The 13,961-nt window shown below is 53.8% G+C and overlaps 7 protein-coding genes across 7 annotated transcripts in view; 4 read left to right on the top strand and 3 right to left on the bottom strand.

Annotated features, from left to right (window-relative positions):
* GUITHDRAFT_138503 (hypothetical protein) overlaps positions 1 to 1,453 on the bottom strand; it is a gene marked incomplete at both ends in the record, with an annotated part of 3,177 nt that extends 1,724 nt beyond the window's left edge. The window contains 3 exons of the mRNA XM_005832939.1: positions 307 to 369; positions 432 to 549; positions 596 to 1,453. Of these exons, the coding sequence (XP_005832996.1) occupies positions 307 to 369; positions 432 to 549; positions 596 to 1,453 (1,039 nt within the window). The remainder of the gene's footprint in view (positions 1 to 306; positions 370 to 431; positions 550 to 595) is intronic.
* Positions 1,454 to 2,120: 667 nt separating this feature from the next.
* GUITHDRAFT_138502 (hypothetical protein) lies at positions 2,121 to 3,734 on the top strand (the record flags this gene model as incomplete). The annotated part of the gene is made up of 2 exons (XM_005832938.1): positions 2,121 to 3,512; positions 3,564 to 3,734. 2 exons carry the CDS (start codon positions 2,121 to 2,123, stop codon positions 3,732 to 3,734), a joined length of 1,563 nt encoding a protein of 520 aa, XP_005832995.1.
* Positions 3,735 to 4,589: 855 nt separating this feature from the next.
* GUITHDRAFT_70953 (hypothetical protein) lies at positions 4,590 to 5,705 on the top strand (the record flags this gene model as incomplete). Its single annotated transcript, XM_005832937.1, has 3 exons — positions 4,590 to 4,739; positions 4,943 to 5,050; positions 5,103 to 5,705. The coding sequence occupies 3 exons, from the start codon at positions 4,590 to 4,592 to the stop codon at positions 5,703 to 5,705; spliced, it is 861 nt and encodes a 286-aa protein (XP_005832994.1).
* A 244-nt stretch (positions 5,706 to 5,949) lies between these two features.
* On the bottom strand, positions 5,950 to 6,281 carry GUITHDRAFT_108054 (hypothetical protein; the record flags this gene model as incomplete). The annotated part of the gene is made up of 2 exons (XM_005832936.1): positions 5,950 to 6,140; positions 6,194 to 6,281. The coding sequence occupies 2 exons, from the start codon at positions 6,279 to 6,281 to the stop codon at positions 5,950 to 5,952; spliced, it is 279 nt and encodes a 92-aa protein (XP_005832993.1).
* A 419-nt stretch (positions 6,282 to 6,700) lies between these two features.
* Positions 6,701 to 7,532, top strand: GUITHDRAFT_108053 (hypothetical protein; the record flags this gene model as incomplete). Its single annotated transcript, XM_005832935.1, has 4 exons — positions 6,701 to 7,131; positions 7,176 to 7,299; positions 7,360 to 7,443; positions 7,488 to 7,532. The coding sequence occupies 4 exons, from the start codon at positions 6,701 to 6,703 to the stop codon at positions 7,530 to 7,532; spliced, it is 684 nt and encodes a 227-aa protein (XP_005832992.1).
* Positions 7,533 to 8,180: 648 nt separating this feature from the next.
* On the bottom strand, positions 8,181 to 9,578 carry GUITHDRAFT_138500 (hypothetical protein; the record flags this gene model as incomplete). The annotated part of the gene is made up of 10 exons (XM_005832934.1): positions 8,181 to 8,231; positions 8,272 to 8,367; positions 8,401 to 8,530; positions 8,588 to 8,715; positions 8,768 to 8,857; positions 8,907 to 8,946; positions 9,000 to 9,046; positions 9,100 to 9,166; positions 9,215 to 9,285; positions 9,336 to 9,578. The coding sequence occupies 10 exons, from the start codon at positions 9,576 to 9,578 to the stop codon at positions 8,181 to 8,183; spliced, it is 963 nt and encodes a 320-aa protein (XP_005832991.1).
* A 663-nt stretch (positions 9,579 to 10,241) lies between these two features.
* Positions 10,242 to 13,943, top strand: GUITHDRAFT_138499 (hypothetical protein; the record flags this gene model as incomplete). The annotated part of the gene is made up of 15 exons (XM_005832933.1): positions 10,242 to 10,331; positions 10,682 to 10,769; positions 10,840 to 10,918; positions 10,968 to 11,019; positions 11,067 to 11,195; positions 11,405 to 11,465; positions 11,559 to 11,785; positions 12,117 to 12,288; positions 12,475 to 12,571; positions 12,804 to 12,865; positions 12,945 to 12,991; positions 13,033 to 13,081; positions 13,294 to 13,340; positions 13,549 to 13,763; positions 13,808 to 13,943. 15 exons carry the CDS (start codon positions 10,242 to 10,244, stop codon positions 13,941 to 13,943), a joined length of 1,551 nt encoding a protein of 516 aa, XP_005832990.1.
* Positions 13,944 to 13,961: the final 18 nt, after the last annotated feature.

Here is a 13,961-nt window from a genome sequence, read left to right as displayed (position 1 = left end):
GGGAGGGAGGGGTCTGTCAAGCTACGGTATGTATAGAGTTACAAAGCAAGCAAAAGAAAGAATCTAACAGAAGTTAACGAGAAGGGGAGCAAGATTCGACGACGTACTTCATAGTATACAATGGCGCGACCCCTTCACACCCATAGCGCCAGCACGGACATGGCGACCCCCCCCAGGATGATGAAGAACACCATCATCCATCGCAGCAGCACGTTGGAGGGCAGGTTCACGTCCGTCCTGCTGAAGTCCTCTGGTTCACGGCGTCACCGATAGGCAGGGCAGGGAGGAAGGCGGAGGAAGGGATACCTGCTATGAAGTGGACGAGGCCGAGGTACACAAGGATACCCCCACTGATTCCGTCCAGTGATCCTGCAAGAGGAGGAGGAACTTCAGTCTGAACCTGCCATGCCCTTCGGCACGCTATCACATACCTTGAATCCACCGTTGGAACTCAGAGCCTGGTCGGAAGGTGGGGATGGTGGAGAAGACGATGCCGCTAGCAACGCCGAGAGGGAAGGTGAGGGCGAAAGAAGAGACCATGATCAAGAGCTGCTCACGTACAGTCAGAGCTCACACCATGGTGGAGGTGGCTGACCTTGTTCTTCGAGATGCGACTCCGGCTGTCGTGCACTACATAGGAGATACACGTTCCCAACCCCAGCCCCTCGAAGAACTGATGGAAGCACAGGGCAACAACCAGCCCGACGATCGCGCTAGGCCGTTGAGACATTACTCCCAGGTCCATCCCGATGATCAAGGAGTGCATGATGACTCCTACCTCCAACATGCCGAGCATCAGCTCAGGCGGTTTTGGCTTCTTGCCTCCTTCCAGCAGATCGCTCTCTAGATCACCCCGCTTCGACTCCTGCTGGATCTCAGCATGATCATGGGAGTGCTCCTGATGGCTCTCGCCCGAGCCATCCTCCTCTGCACATTCATCCTCTAGCTCGGCCGGCAGGTGCGAGCCAGGCACCAGCCCCTTGCAGCATCGCGACATGAGCTTCTCCTGCAGCGGCTGCGTGTGGTCGCTGCTGTTGTGGTGAGCATGCCGAATGCACCCGTGGGAATGCTGGTGCATGTCGGACTGACAGCACACAAACTCTTGCGATGACATCTGATGCCCATGTCCATCATCGTTGCGAGACATGAAATCCAGCGCTCCGCGCTCAACACAGATCATGAGCACAAGCCCTGACATGACGAACACAGATGCGATCGGGTACTTCCCGCACAAGCCATCCATGACCTCGAATGCCTCTGATATGATGTGCACGAATGCTAATGAAAGCATGACGCCTGCTGTGAACGATCGCATGAGGAAAAACCAATAAGAAGGATGGGCCCCTCCTTTCCCCATCCCAGGACGCAGGATAGGCGGGAGCACACCAGCCAGTGACGTCAGCATCACTGCGGAGAGTGCAAAGATCTTGAATTCAAGGAGCTCTACAGCCATCCTTCCTGGAGAAGGTTGGAGCAGACTAGTGGACTCCTCTCCCAACAAGATTTCTTACAGCCCACTTGCCTGCACGTCGAATGTCCTAGAAGAACGGATCCAAGGTTGAAAAGACCTCACCGAGATGCGAGAGGGGAGTGGGAGAGTGGGTGGAGGAGAAGAGAGAGAAAATGATTAAAGGAGGGAGCGAGGGAGGGAGAGGGGAGGGAGAGGGAGAGGGGAGGGAGAGGGGAGGGATGGCTGTGAAGGTGAGGAGGAAGTGGCGGAATAATATCGTCGGGGGTGGTGCAATAGGGAAGAGGGGGTAAAAAGTGGGGTGGGGTGGGGTGGTATAGTCGCAACCCGATCGGAAACTACACCGGATCGAGCCTCCTACTACTCTCCTGATTGTCCAGGTACTAATTTTTCACTTAAGTTTGAGTAATAAATGAAGGATCGCTTGGTGCAAGTGCTGGTGCAAGTGTGGATCTAGGTGGGGATCTGGGTGGGGATGTGGGTAACATGGGGATGAGGGGGATGATTCCACTGTATGTGTGGGGATGCGGTCACCCTGGTGAAAGGGCACCATGGCGACCGAGGTAGGGTGCGTGGCGGATGGCGAAGTGCGAGGATGATTCGAGGTAGCTCCTTCTGAGCGTCGCACAAGGAGTCTAAAGAGGTTTGAGCCATGTCGCGTGTGAGTCGCTTCCTTCCTCTCGTGGGTTTCTGCGCTGCCATCACCGCGTTCCTGTGCGCTTGGGCGCTGCTGGTGCAGGACAAGGACCTGCGGCAGCTTCCCCTGCTTCAAGGCAAAGAGCCCAAGGTCGCTTACCTCCCCAGGACACTTCCAGTCAAGGGTCACTGGGCTTACCTGCCAGCTTCAAGAATAGCCGGGATGGGAGAGGCGCTACAGGGTTCTGCTCCGGAGAAAAAGCAGCCGGTGCTGGGTCAGTGGGAGTATGTTCCAGTGACTGAGTTAAAGCATGAGATGCATTTGAAGCAAAGGATGATATCGCTTGCAAACGCAACAGGCTCGTCTGGTGGCGATGGAGGGAACTCCACTGATGAGGAGGATGCAGCAGCGGCAGCGGCAGACCCGTTCACCGGAGAGCGAACGTGTGCCATCAGCAGTTTGGTGCGGCAAGCCAAGGCCATCTTTCCCAGATGGAACAAGTGTGGATATATTCTTGAAGACAAAGGCGAGGCAGACGATCCAAAGTATGACTTTGTCAAGGACGGTGTGATCTCAGCGCCGTTCAATGATACCGAATGCACACCAGACAACATTGATAAACCGCCGTGTAGCAAACTGTCGATCAGGACTGTTCTTCGAGGTAACGCACAGAGCTTGATAGATTGCATGATGAGCATCGAAGGATTGAGTGAGACCTGCAATACGTTCGACTCGTGTGGTACAGTCGCGCAGGATGGAATATGGATGGGTCAGAAATCCAGTGTCTGCGGTGCCCCGGTGGGTGGCTATTACAAAGAGCCTGAAGTAGAGAGGATGTGTGGGATCTGCGAGATGTTTCATGCAACTGCAGGGATGTTTGCTATTACCAAGGGTGACCCGGGCGAATACCATGGCTGCTTCTCCACAAGCGGGAGAGTAAGAGTCGAACGTGGAGGAAAGGTGGAAGAAGCGTTGCTGGGGGACATCAGCGTGAATGACTTGATCGCCAACGGCCCAGGCCCGAAGGACTTTGGGAGAGTGTACTTCATCCACGACCATGTGGAGGACTACCGTGTTGTGCGGCTGGGGACGAGCGAGGGGGAGATTGAGCTCACACCTCCGCACTACCTGCACGTCTGCAAGTATCCCTGTCGGGATAAGCGCTCCGAGAGCATGCAGCTCATGCAGGCCTCGGGTGTTGAAACAGGCGATTATTTACTAGGACAGGACGGGCTGGTTCAAGTTCGTTCGATTTCCCGTGATGTATCCAAAGTGCGATACGTCTTGGTTGAGAACGACATGATCCTACTCAATGGGATAGTTGCCTCAATCTTCAGCACTGCGGCTGGCTCCTTGGAGACTCTTCCCTTTCGGTTTTTGGATCGTTTGTTCCCCGGCCTGCTACAGGTTAACAGTTCTTTGGAATCCTGTTAAAACTAATACTCGATCTTTTCGCAGGTCAAGGCGGTGGCAATTGCTCTCCACGACGTCTTGGAATCTCCGATCTTGCGGAGATTCGAGTCGCTTCTTGATATCCTGAGTAGCGTCAAAGATCTCGGACAGCTACCCTCTCCTCGTCTGCATGTTGCGGCAGAGAACTATATTGCCGCTTCCTCACCTGTGAATTGACAACATCGAAAACTACACTGCTGGTAGGCATATGCTCAAATAAACATTACCATTGAGCAATCTGTTATGCACGCATGATCGCCAACGGCAACTCAGAAGCATCTTTGCTGACATGTTCGACTCAGTTGTCTTTCTTTCTTCATCTTCTCTCGCTCTCTTGCAAGTTCACATCTGTTCACATTGCACACTCTGGACATTGCAGATCTCAGCCCAAGAACGTACGCTCTCGGAAGAATCGAGGCAAGGGTGGGGTGGGTAAGTTTGCCAAGATATGAGGGGTAAAATTGGTGGAAAGGGGTAATGTTTATATGAGGGGGTGGGTAGAGGAGATTGAGTGGGTGGTAAGGTACTACTGGCGGTCCATAGTAGGGGTTGCAGATATTAAAAGTAGGGGTGTATGAAGAGTAATGCAGGGTCATCGTGCAAAAGGGTACCCACCCCCTGCCAGGGATGGGGGTGGTTGAGATGCGCTCATGCTCCAGGGACTTATGGGGCTGTCGCGATGAGACACCTGAGAGCGCGGGCCATGGCGGAGAGCCTGATGCTCGCGATGGCGATAGTGAGATGATGGGACTGCTGCAGCTGTAGCCGCATGCTGAGTCTCAGCTAGTGCACGCTCCATCTCCTCGCATGACCCTTGCCCTGGCCCGATCCGGCCTTTGGCTCGTGCATGGCGCTTTCAATGTTGTACCTTGCCAAGGAATCGTTTTCTGTTAGAATGCATGCGGGGTAGGTGTGAGATGTAAGGAGTTTTGTCATGTTTCGTTTGGAAACTTCATCTTCATATGTCTGTTTGTTTCTGCAACCCATTGTGACTGGGCAGTTTTTACAGAACTGATAGAAAGCTCATCCCTTATGGCACTGAGTGTCATTATTGACCCCAAAGTTCGCCTCCGCCAGCATACATACTGGGTAAGGTCTGTTGATTGGAGTCCTGATGGCCAGCTCCTTGCTACGGGCTCTGCAGACAAGAATTTGAGGGCCTTCGACTTGGAAGGCAAAGAAGTGTACAAGTACGAGAGATGCTGGTTTTGATGCATTCGATGACCATGCTTTGATAGAGTTCCCCATCCTGATTGGGTCTGGCATGCCATCTTTTATAATACACCCAAGAGGAAAAGGATCGCCACCGCATGCCTTGACGGGTAGGCTTTCGCAACACCGTTCATCTATATGATGAGGTTGGTAGGAACATTCGGATCATGGAGGCAGACGATGGTCACCCTGTGACGACCATCAAGGCTCATTCTAGTACAATCAACTCCATCTCTGCCAGCTCTGATGGGAAGCTGATTGCTTCAGGATCGTATGACAAGGTTCGCACTTGTAACTTGTGCCTTTTGCTTGGCTGACGGCCTCTTTCGACAGTTGGCGAAGATATTTGATGCAGCTTCGGGCAAGGAGTACCTGAAGATGGAGTCGAGTCGCAGCCCTGTGCTCTGTGTATGCTTCTCTACAGATTCCAGTCAGCTCCTATCGGGATCGGGGCAAGGTGAAGTCTTCGTGACGGACGTGGGAAAGAAGAGTCTTGTGCAGACGATCCAAGCTCATGAGGGCCCTGTGAATGTGATCTGCTTCTCCAAGAGTGGAAAGTACATGCTGACAGGAGGCGATGACAAGTGTGCGAATGTCTTCTCGTGTGACGACAAACAGAAGTGGACCTTCTTTCGCAAGCTCAAGCATGCGGACAAAGTGACCTCGGCCGCCTTCTCACCTGGAGACGACTTGCTGGTCACTGGCTGTGCAGACAGCATCGCACGGATCTTCCGAGTTGGACAAGAGTGGGACGAGGTAGCGAGGGTGAAGGGGCACACAGACGAGCTGAACAGCGTTGCCTTCACCGGGAAAGCGCCACGACTCTATCTAGCAACGGGCTCTGACGACAAGTCGGCATTGATCTGGGATGTGTCAAAGGTCCTCATCACCCTCAAGGTGGCAAAGGCGAGGAGCTCGCCTCAGCCCACCGAGTAATTCATGGTGCGGCATGCTCAGTCTCGTTGACTTGCTGCTTGTCTTACAGGCAGGAACGAGGGGTCGGAGACCCGGCGGACATGGACGGGGTGGATTGAGAGCGGGGCAAGGCACGGAGGAGGAGGTAGCAGAGGGGCAGTGGGAGCAACTCGCGCATGACGTTTGTATGCAACGGGCGACAGGATTATTGTTTTCAATAGACACGCATACCTTTACTCGTTGACTGCCCTACTGCTCACTGGTTTTATGCTCCCTGCTCCCCTCGGGTGCGACAGACGAGCAGGTCTTCTAGCTCTATCTCGTTGAGCTCCTGTACCATCTCGTTCTCGTATGGCTCGCGATAACCCCCGTCTTGGATGTAGACCTTCCAGCTGAGAAAGCCGATGGCAGCGCAAACAAAGATGACCATCATAACGCTCGCAGAAATGACGAGGCCTTGAAAGCTAGCGGGTCAGGGAAACTTTCATGACTCAACCATCACCATGTACCTGGTAAGTCCCAGTAGACCTGACCTTGTGCTGAATCGTCTTGCATCGAGCCCTTTAAGGAGGGGTGTATGATGTCTGCTCCTTCCATCCTACCTGGCTCTTAACGTTTCTCACTTCCACGTCCTCATTGTAGTCGGGAAGTGTTCTTGGTCTTCTCAGCAGAACAACACAGATCTCGTCTTCGATAGGTATATGTTCAAGGCACCATTCCTTGCTGTCATTCCATCGATCAGTCTGCCTTGTCCCTCTCTCCCTCGCTTCCGCCTCTCCTTCTGATCTGAAATCTTCACTCGCAAAGCAGCCTTTCACAGTTCTGTTCACACCCACCCCACCTGATATAATCTAATTTCAAATGATATAGGGGGTAGGGGTACTTGATAAGTCCAACGCCTTGCCAAGCTTCCTGTCTGAACCTTCCTCCTCCCTCACCTCCCTCCCATCCCCACCTTCTCTCGCTAGCTTCCTCTCCTCAGCTCTCCTCTCCTTCGTCGCCACCACTCTTCTTCTATGATCCGAGTGCTGAAGGGTGAGAGCGGGAAGGAAGAGGTAGCTATCAGCCGGGGCAGCATCAGGATCGGCCGAGACAGCGCATGCGACCTAGTTCTGCCATGGGACGGTATCTCTCGCATTCATTGCAAGCTGGGGTTTCGCCATGGCTCGAATGGCCGGCTGGTTCTATGGCTATGCAGCCACGAGGGGCTCAAGGGAACGCCGACGGGCAACGGAACATTTGTCAACGGTAGGAGGGTAATAGAGAGCGAGTTGAACAATGGAGACAAGATAGAATTTGGAAGAGGCTCCAATGCAAGGATAGGAGGGGCTCTGAGGGAGGAGGACAAGATGTATGTGTTGCAAGTCACTCAGCTTCCGACCCCTCCAAGGAGCCAGGGGCGACTGAGGGAGCCAGTCGAAGCCGGACTGAATTTCAACGAATGGAGGTGACAGCTGATCGAACCTCAAGCTCGTTTGACGAGGCGAGCAGGACAAGGGCGATTCCGATTCATACGGAGAAAGAGAACCGGATGACGATTGAAGCATCGGACAGAGACGGCGAGGTAGCTGAACGAGCCCTCAACAAGATCAAGTTCTTCGATAGGAAACTACTGGTAACTGTGCTTGAGAAGCTGTCTCGTAGAAGGTTGTCTGGTACTGATGCCTTTCCCTAGCCTTCTGAGGGAACTTTGCAAGCGGAGATGGGGCTGGTTGCAACGAACCCCCGCAAGTCTTACAAGCAGGACATCCGCCCAGAGGTCCCAGCCAACTTTTCTGTTGTTGTTGCCTGACGTGCATGAAGGAAAAAGAGCTGGCAGGATACACGAGCGGATATGGCTACATGTGAGTTCGATAACATCATCTCTATATTCCACATGTTCAGCTGATTGTTGCGAAGATCAAAAACTTTGACAGAATCCAATGACAAGCATGGAAGGAGGCGAGATAGAGAAGAGAAAATGATCAGGTGGTGTAGGATTGATGGTGTTGCCCATGTGGTGAGGTGCATTTCAGGGATTATCAGTTGAGACAGATTAACTTGAAAAAGTCCACAAGATGACCTGCACACATTTCAATTTCAGCAATACGGAGTTTGAACGATTACCCCATGTCTGCAATTCACGTCTCGACATGTAAATTGTACATTATGACCAAGATATGATCAAACAAGTAGAAATATGACTGTTACGTAATGTGGAGCTCGCTGCCAGTCAATCTATTTCGCCCTGTGCATGGAAATCATCATTTCTGAGCACTGGAATTTGAAATCAATCACAGTGTTGTCAATGGCGATATTCTATCCTTGCTGTGCTGTTCCAGCGCCTCTACTTCTGATCAGACTTCTTTCACGGAGTACCTCCACAGATTGAATCGATCTCTGTATTCTCCGTCTACTCCTAGCAGGTCATCGATGCATGTAAGATAAAGGTATGGACAACCTGGGACGCAGACAAGCTCTACGGCCAAGTGGTTGAGAGTTCGGCCGCCACTGAGCTCACGGGAAATGGCAGCTGCCGACGACCTCAGCTCTCTCATGTCGTTGGATCTGACGGATCGTCAAGAGGGCTAAGCGCAAACTCGGATACCTTAAATCGTCCAGTAGGATCAACGACGGCGAGGGTTTGGATATCCTCGCTGCTGGAAAGTGCTGTGCTAATTTCGAGGTAACGGCCTGACAAGACCTTGAGGTGGTTATCAGCGAGTTTCAATCTCACCTCCACGTCTTTTTCGGGAGATAACGATATTCGGAGAGAGAGCTGCCTAGAACTCGAGTACTCCGCTTTATCAATGTAGACTTGATTAGTGACGGAAAGTCGGAATTCTTGTAAATCCCTGGTAAAATTCCTGTGGTCCACCAAGTATCGTAGTAAGCGCATGGGATCCTTTGCATCTCAAGGAAACCTGAGCAAGTTGAGCATCGCCTGAGGAGGAACGGATCCATGGACGCGGAGAAGGGGGATGTGCACCTCAAAAGTGGGTTGCCGGTATCTGTTGGCGAGTTTCTCTTGAACAATCCGTAGCCAGTTTCCCTTTTTGAAAGCAGAGAGTTATGTCAAGGACGAATGTAGCAAGTGTTTTTACCATTGGGCCATCCACACACAGCTGAACTATGATTTGAGCCTTGGAAGAGATGACTTGTATCGCGAGGGACTGATTCTTGAGCTGTTGACGCTGTCCAAATGTCTCAACAAATTTGGCTGCCTCACAAATCTGATCCTACCTTTGCTATCCTCTCACTCCAAACTTTAGCGATTGGATACCTGCATGTACTCATTTGCGATGTAGCTCAAAGATAACTCGATGCTGTACTCACTTCTGAATCAGTATTGCTCGAGGAATGAAGATCGGGATACCCTCGACCTTTGGGTAAAGGATTTCTCAGCTGAGGAAGCGCATTCGCACTAATAGCGAACCGGCCAAGAATGGTTGGTCTTCATTGTCTTCATCTGTTCTTCCTGTATTTCTCTCACAATGCGACTTCTGTTTGAAAACGTGTGAGCAGCAGGAGGCCATCGGCGATTTTCACACCTCCTCTCCCACGCCTTGTCAGCCTGTACACTCCTCTCATCTTTCTGTTGCCATGGCTGTTTGAATCTTCCCTGTTAAAAGACAGCATCAACGCCGGCTGAGTAGGATGATGGTGCGCGACCTGACGACGAGCATTGTAGTTCCTTCGAGAAGCACCCTGGTTCTTCGCACCTCTCCAACTCCTGGGCCCCTTTACAGTCGCTCCATGGCGGAGCTCACCCTTGGGCTCGTATCCTCCACGCATGGCTGACGGCAGCAAAACTCCTTCATGGCAGCCCTCGTGCTCCAGCGGGTGGGAAGAGGAGAGGAGAATGAAGACTGTGAGGAGAAGGAAAATCTGTGGGAGTCTTGTCCTTATTCCCATCCTGACCCACCGAGTAGTACAAGGATATGCAGGAGCTATCTCTCCTTCGACCCTCCCTGCTCCTGCTCCTCTTGTTCTTCTGCCTCCCTTCCCTCCCCCCTCCCCCCCTCCCCTCCTCCACGCTTGTCATGCGATACGCCTGAACTTGCCATGTGCGGTATCCGGGACTATCCGGGACTATCCGAAAGTATCCGGGAGGAGCAATGGTGGGAGGGTACAGGGAAACATGGCGGTCAGGCAAGGGAGAAGCAGCGTAGGAGGAGGGCGCAGTCCCCTTCCCGACCGTCTCAGGGCCTCAACGCCCTTCCTTCTACGTCTCCTCCTCCTCCTCCCCCTCCTCGTCTGCCTGCTACCCTGCGCCGGAGGAGCCACGGCCTCCAGTGGAGGAGTTGCGACCATAGGAGGGAAAGGCATGTCGCTGGAGGAGGAGGGGAGGAGGAGCGCAGGAGGAGGGAAGACCGTTCGTCCTGATGTCTGGGCCTATAACGAAGCCATGTCCAAGGTCTCTAGCGAACCTGGAGGCTTCCGGGTGAGGCGCCGCCGTTGTCAAGTCTTAGTTTGACTCAAATGGTGGAGCAGAAAGCGGTGGAGATCTTCGAGGGGATGAAGGGGGGAGGGATCGATGCGAATGCTGTTTCCATTCACTGCCTTCTTGATGCTGCCATGTTCGACCTCCTCCTCCTCCTCCTCCTCCTCCTCCTCCTCCTCCTCCTCCTCCTCCTCCAAGAGTCTCCACCTGCACCTGCTCTTCCAGTATCATCTCTCGTGCTTCTGCCATCGCTTTCTCTGCTCGACTGTTTGTCTTCAGCTCGACCTGATGTTCTCGGCAGACGATCGTCAGACACTCGCGATGCTGCTGAAGCTCTTGAAATGTTGTGATCTCTCTCTAGACCCCCATCGCCCTCCCCCTCCTCCCTTCCCTTCCTTCCACTTCTTCCATCCACTCATGCGCTCCTCTGCTCTCCTCTCCTCTCCTCTCCTCTCCTCTCCTCTCCTCTGCTCTGCTCTGCTCTGCTCTGCTCTGCTCTGCTCTCCTCTCCTCTCCTCTCCTCTCTTCTCCTCTCCTCTCCTCCGCTCTGCTTCCTGTAACTCTCTCGTCGCAGTTTTCACAGCACACCCCCATCTCTTCGTACGCATCACACGTATGCAGCGGCGATCCGACTGCTGATCAGCATGGGAAGGAGCAGCGAGGTTGGTGATGCGAGAGGGTCCACATGGTCTTACTCCCTCCCTCTCCAGAGTTCCGAACTTGTCTTGGAAGCGAAGAAGCAAGGGCTGCAGCCTGACGCCGACATGCTTGCGGCGTCCATGGCAGCGGCTACGATAGACCCGACAGCTATGTGAGCGTTTGTTGCCAGTCCTGCTCCAAAGATGCTCACCCGGGGGTAGGAAGCAGCAGCAGCGACTGCCCTCAGATGCGTTGAGGGCAGGGAACGATGAGGTAGAGAGGAGCAGGGAGGATCAAGCCTGACAGTAGGGGATGGGTAGGAGGAGGAGATGGACTCCGATGAGGACGTCGGATCTTCCCAGCTGCGTGAGACCGATATAGACTGGAAGGGCAGGAGGGAGGACACCGAGTCTCCTCCTTCTCTTGTTCTTGAGATTGAGAAAGGACAGGTCCAGTAGCTCCATCCCTCCCTGCCTCTCTTTCTCCCCCCCCCCCCCCCCCCCCCCCCCGCCTCCCCTCTCCCTTCCTTCATCCATTCATTCATCCACCCATCCACCCATCCCTTCCTCTCTCCCTCCCTCCCATCCTCCCTCCTTTCCTCCCTTTTTCTCTCCCTCCCTCCCTTTTTGTCCCTCCCTCCTTCCTGAACCTGTTCTAGGTGTCCACACAACGGCTGGATCAGTACCTGGCAGAGAAGATAACGTTCATGTCCCGATCAGGTCTGCGCTCTTGTCCCCATCTCCTTCTCCTGCTTGTCCTCCTCCACCACCTCCTCCCCCTCCCTCTCCTCCTTTCACTCTCTTCTCCTCCAGCCATCCAGAGGTTGATCAAGGAGGGATGCGTTGTAGTCGCCGATGGCAAGAAGGCTGCAAAACCTGCGGCGAAGCTGAGGGGAGGAGACGTGATTTGCGTCTACTTTCCTCCTCCTCCTGGCTGTAAGGACATCGAGCCCAATGACATCCCCATCCACATCCTGCATGAGGATGACAGCATCGTCCTCGTCAACAAACAGCCCGGTCTCACAGTCCATCCCTGGCAGGTTCCGTCTGAGTCTGCTGCTGATTGGCGATTGCTGATCGTCCTTTCCTGTCTTGTCCTGCTCTCCTTCCCTTCTCTGCATCCTTGCCCCCTTTGTCGTGGCCGCCTCTTTCTGCTCCTGCTCCTCCTGCTCCTTCTGCTTCTGCTCCTGCTCTTCCTCCTCCTTCTCACCCTGCTCCTCCTCCTCCTCCTCCTCCTCCTCCTCCTCCTCCTCCTCCTCCTCCTCCTCCTCCTCCTCCTCCTCCTCCTCGCCCTTCTCTCCCTCCTCGCCCTTCTCTTCCTCCTCGCCCTTCTCTTCCTTCTTTTCTCCTCTTTCTCCACGATTTTCTCAGGGCGTATCAAGTGGGACGCTGGTGAACGCGTTGGCTTTCCACTTTCAGGTGCATCTGCTAGCGAGCAAAGGAATCGATGATAACGGAGAAAGCAGCGGAGCAAGGAGGGAGACTCTCTCTCTTCTGTGGGTGCGACCAACTCACGTCCTGGCATTGTCCATCGGCTGGATCGGTGAGGAAGAGGCTAGAGGAGACTGGAGGAGAGGAGGTGGTGAAGGAAGAGAAGGAGGAAGAGGAGGGGAGGTAGGAGCAGGAGATGAATCGAGAGGAGATGGGGGCTAGATGATGAGGAGGAAGAAAAGGAGTAGGACGAGTACGAGTAAGACGAGGAGGAGGATTCTTACATCTGAAGTGGGAGGTGAAAGGTTCACAAGTGGAGTCATGGTGGTTGCTAAGAGCGACCTTGCTCACTGGCGGCTCGCCGAGAACTTCGCGCAGAGAAAAGTGGACAAGAGGTGAAATGAAACCCCTCCCTCTTCCTCCCTCTCTTCCTTCACCACCTCCTCCCCTCCCCTCCCCTCCCCTCCCTCCCTCCCTCCCTCCCTCCCTCCCTCCCTCCCTCCCCTCTCTCCCTCTTCCTCCTTCCCTCTTTCTCTTTCTCTTTCCCTTTCCCTCCCTTCTCTTCTCAAATCCTCTGTCTTCCTCTCCTTTGCTCTTCTTCCGCTTTGTCCTCACACAACCTTTCAGATATCTGGCGGTTGTGCACGGAAGAGTGAACAAAGATGAACAGCTGATAGATGCCCCTATAGGTCAGACCCACACAACCCTTCCTCCCTATCCCCTGCTCCCCTGCCTTCCTCCTCAACTTCTTGACATGATTTGTCTCAGGACGAGACGTGAAGGTCAGGGAGCGCATGTGCGTACGGGAGGGGAAGGTTATCCACTCTCCCTCCTGCCCTTGTGACTTGGCAATCAGGCAGGGAAGCAAGCCAAGACCATTTGTCGCGTGAGGGAGCGATACAAGGGTAGGACTGTCGGAGCATCTCCCATGCCTCGTCCCTTACTTGCCTCTGTCCTTGTTGTCTCTATCCCCCCTCGTCCACTATACTCCTCCTCTCCTCCACTGCTTGCCGTCTTGGCTCCACTTCGTTCATCCCATGAATTGTCTCCCACCCTCTCCCTCCTTCCCCTCACTCATCAAACCTACACTGCTCATGACTGTCTTCGCAACCTTCAGATTTCACGTTGGTGGAGCTTCAACTCCTCACTGGGCGAACGCACCAGGTGAACTGTCTTCAATCTCTCCTCCTCTTCCTCCTCCCTTTCTTCCTCTTCCTCCTCCCTTTCTTCCTCTTCCTCCTCCTCACCTCCTCACTCCTCCCCTCAGTCTACTCCTCTTCCTCTTCCCTTTCCTCCTCTTCTTCCCTTTCCTCCTCTTCTTCCCTTTCCTCCTCTTTCTCCTCCTCCTCTCACCTCCTCACTTGCTCGTCAGATTCGTGTCCACCTCTCGCACATCGGACATTCTATCGCTGGTTTTTATCTCTTCCGCATCCTCCAACCTCACCTGCGCGTGTCAGGCGACACAACGTATGGAGGGAAAGTGATCCACGATACAGACGTGGAGCGAGGAAGAGGAGAAGGGAAGCCCATCTTAGTCAGGCAGGCGCTGCATGCTACCTGCCTCTCATTCGAGCACCCCATCACCAGGTCCTCCCCTCCTCCCCCTACTGCAGCCACTGACCAGGGTCTAGGGAGATGGCGAAATTCACTGCTCCTCTCTTCGAGGACATGAAGAGGCTGGTCAGCGGATTCTCGTCCTTACATCACTTCATTTCCTCCTCCTCCTCCTCCTCCTCCTCCACCACCACCACCATGGCTAACGAATAGGGCGGATTTTAGCTGGAA

The sequence above is a fragment of the Guillardia theta genome, assembly GCF_000315625.1.
Source record: "Guillardia theta CCMP2712 unplaced genomic scaffold GUITHscaffold_32, whole genome shotgun sequence".
Lineage (NCBI taxonomy): Eukaryota > Cryptophyceae > Pyrenomonadales > Geminigeraceae > Guillardia > Guillardia theta.
The sequence above is the reverse complement of the archived record's forward strand: the minus strand, read 5'-3'. Positions and strand labels throughout refer to the sequence as shown.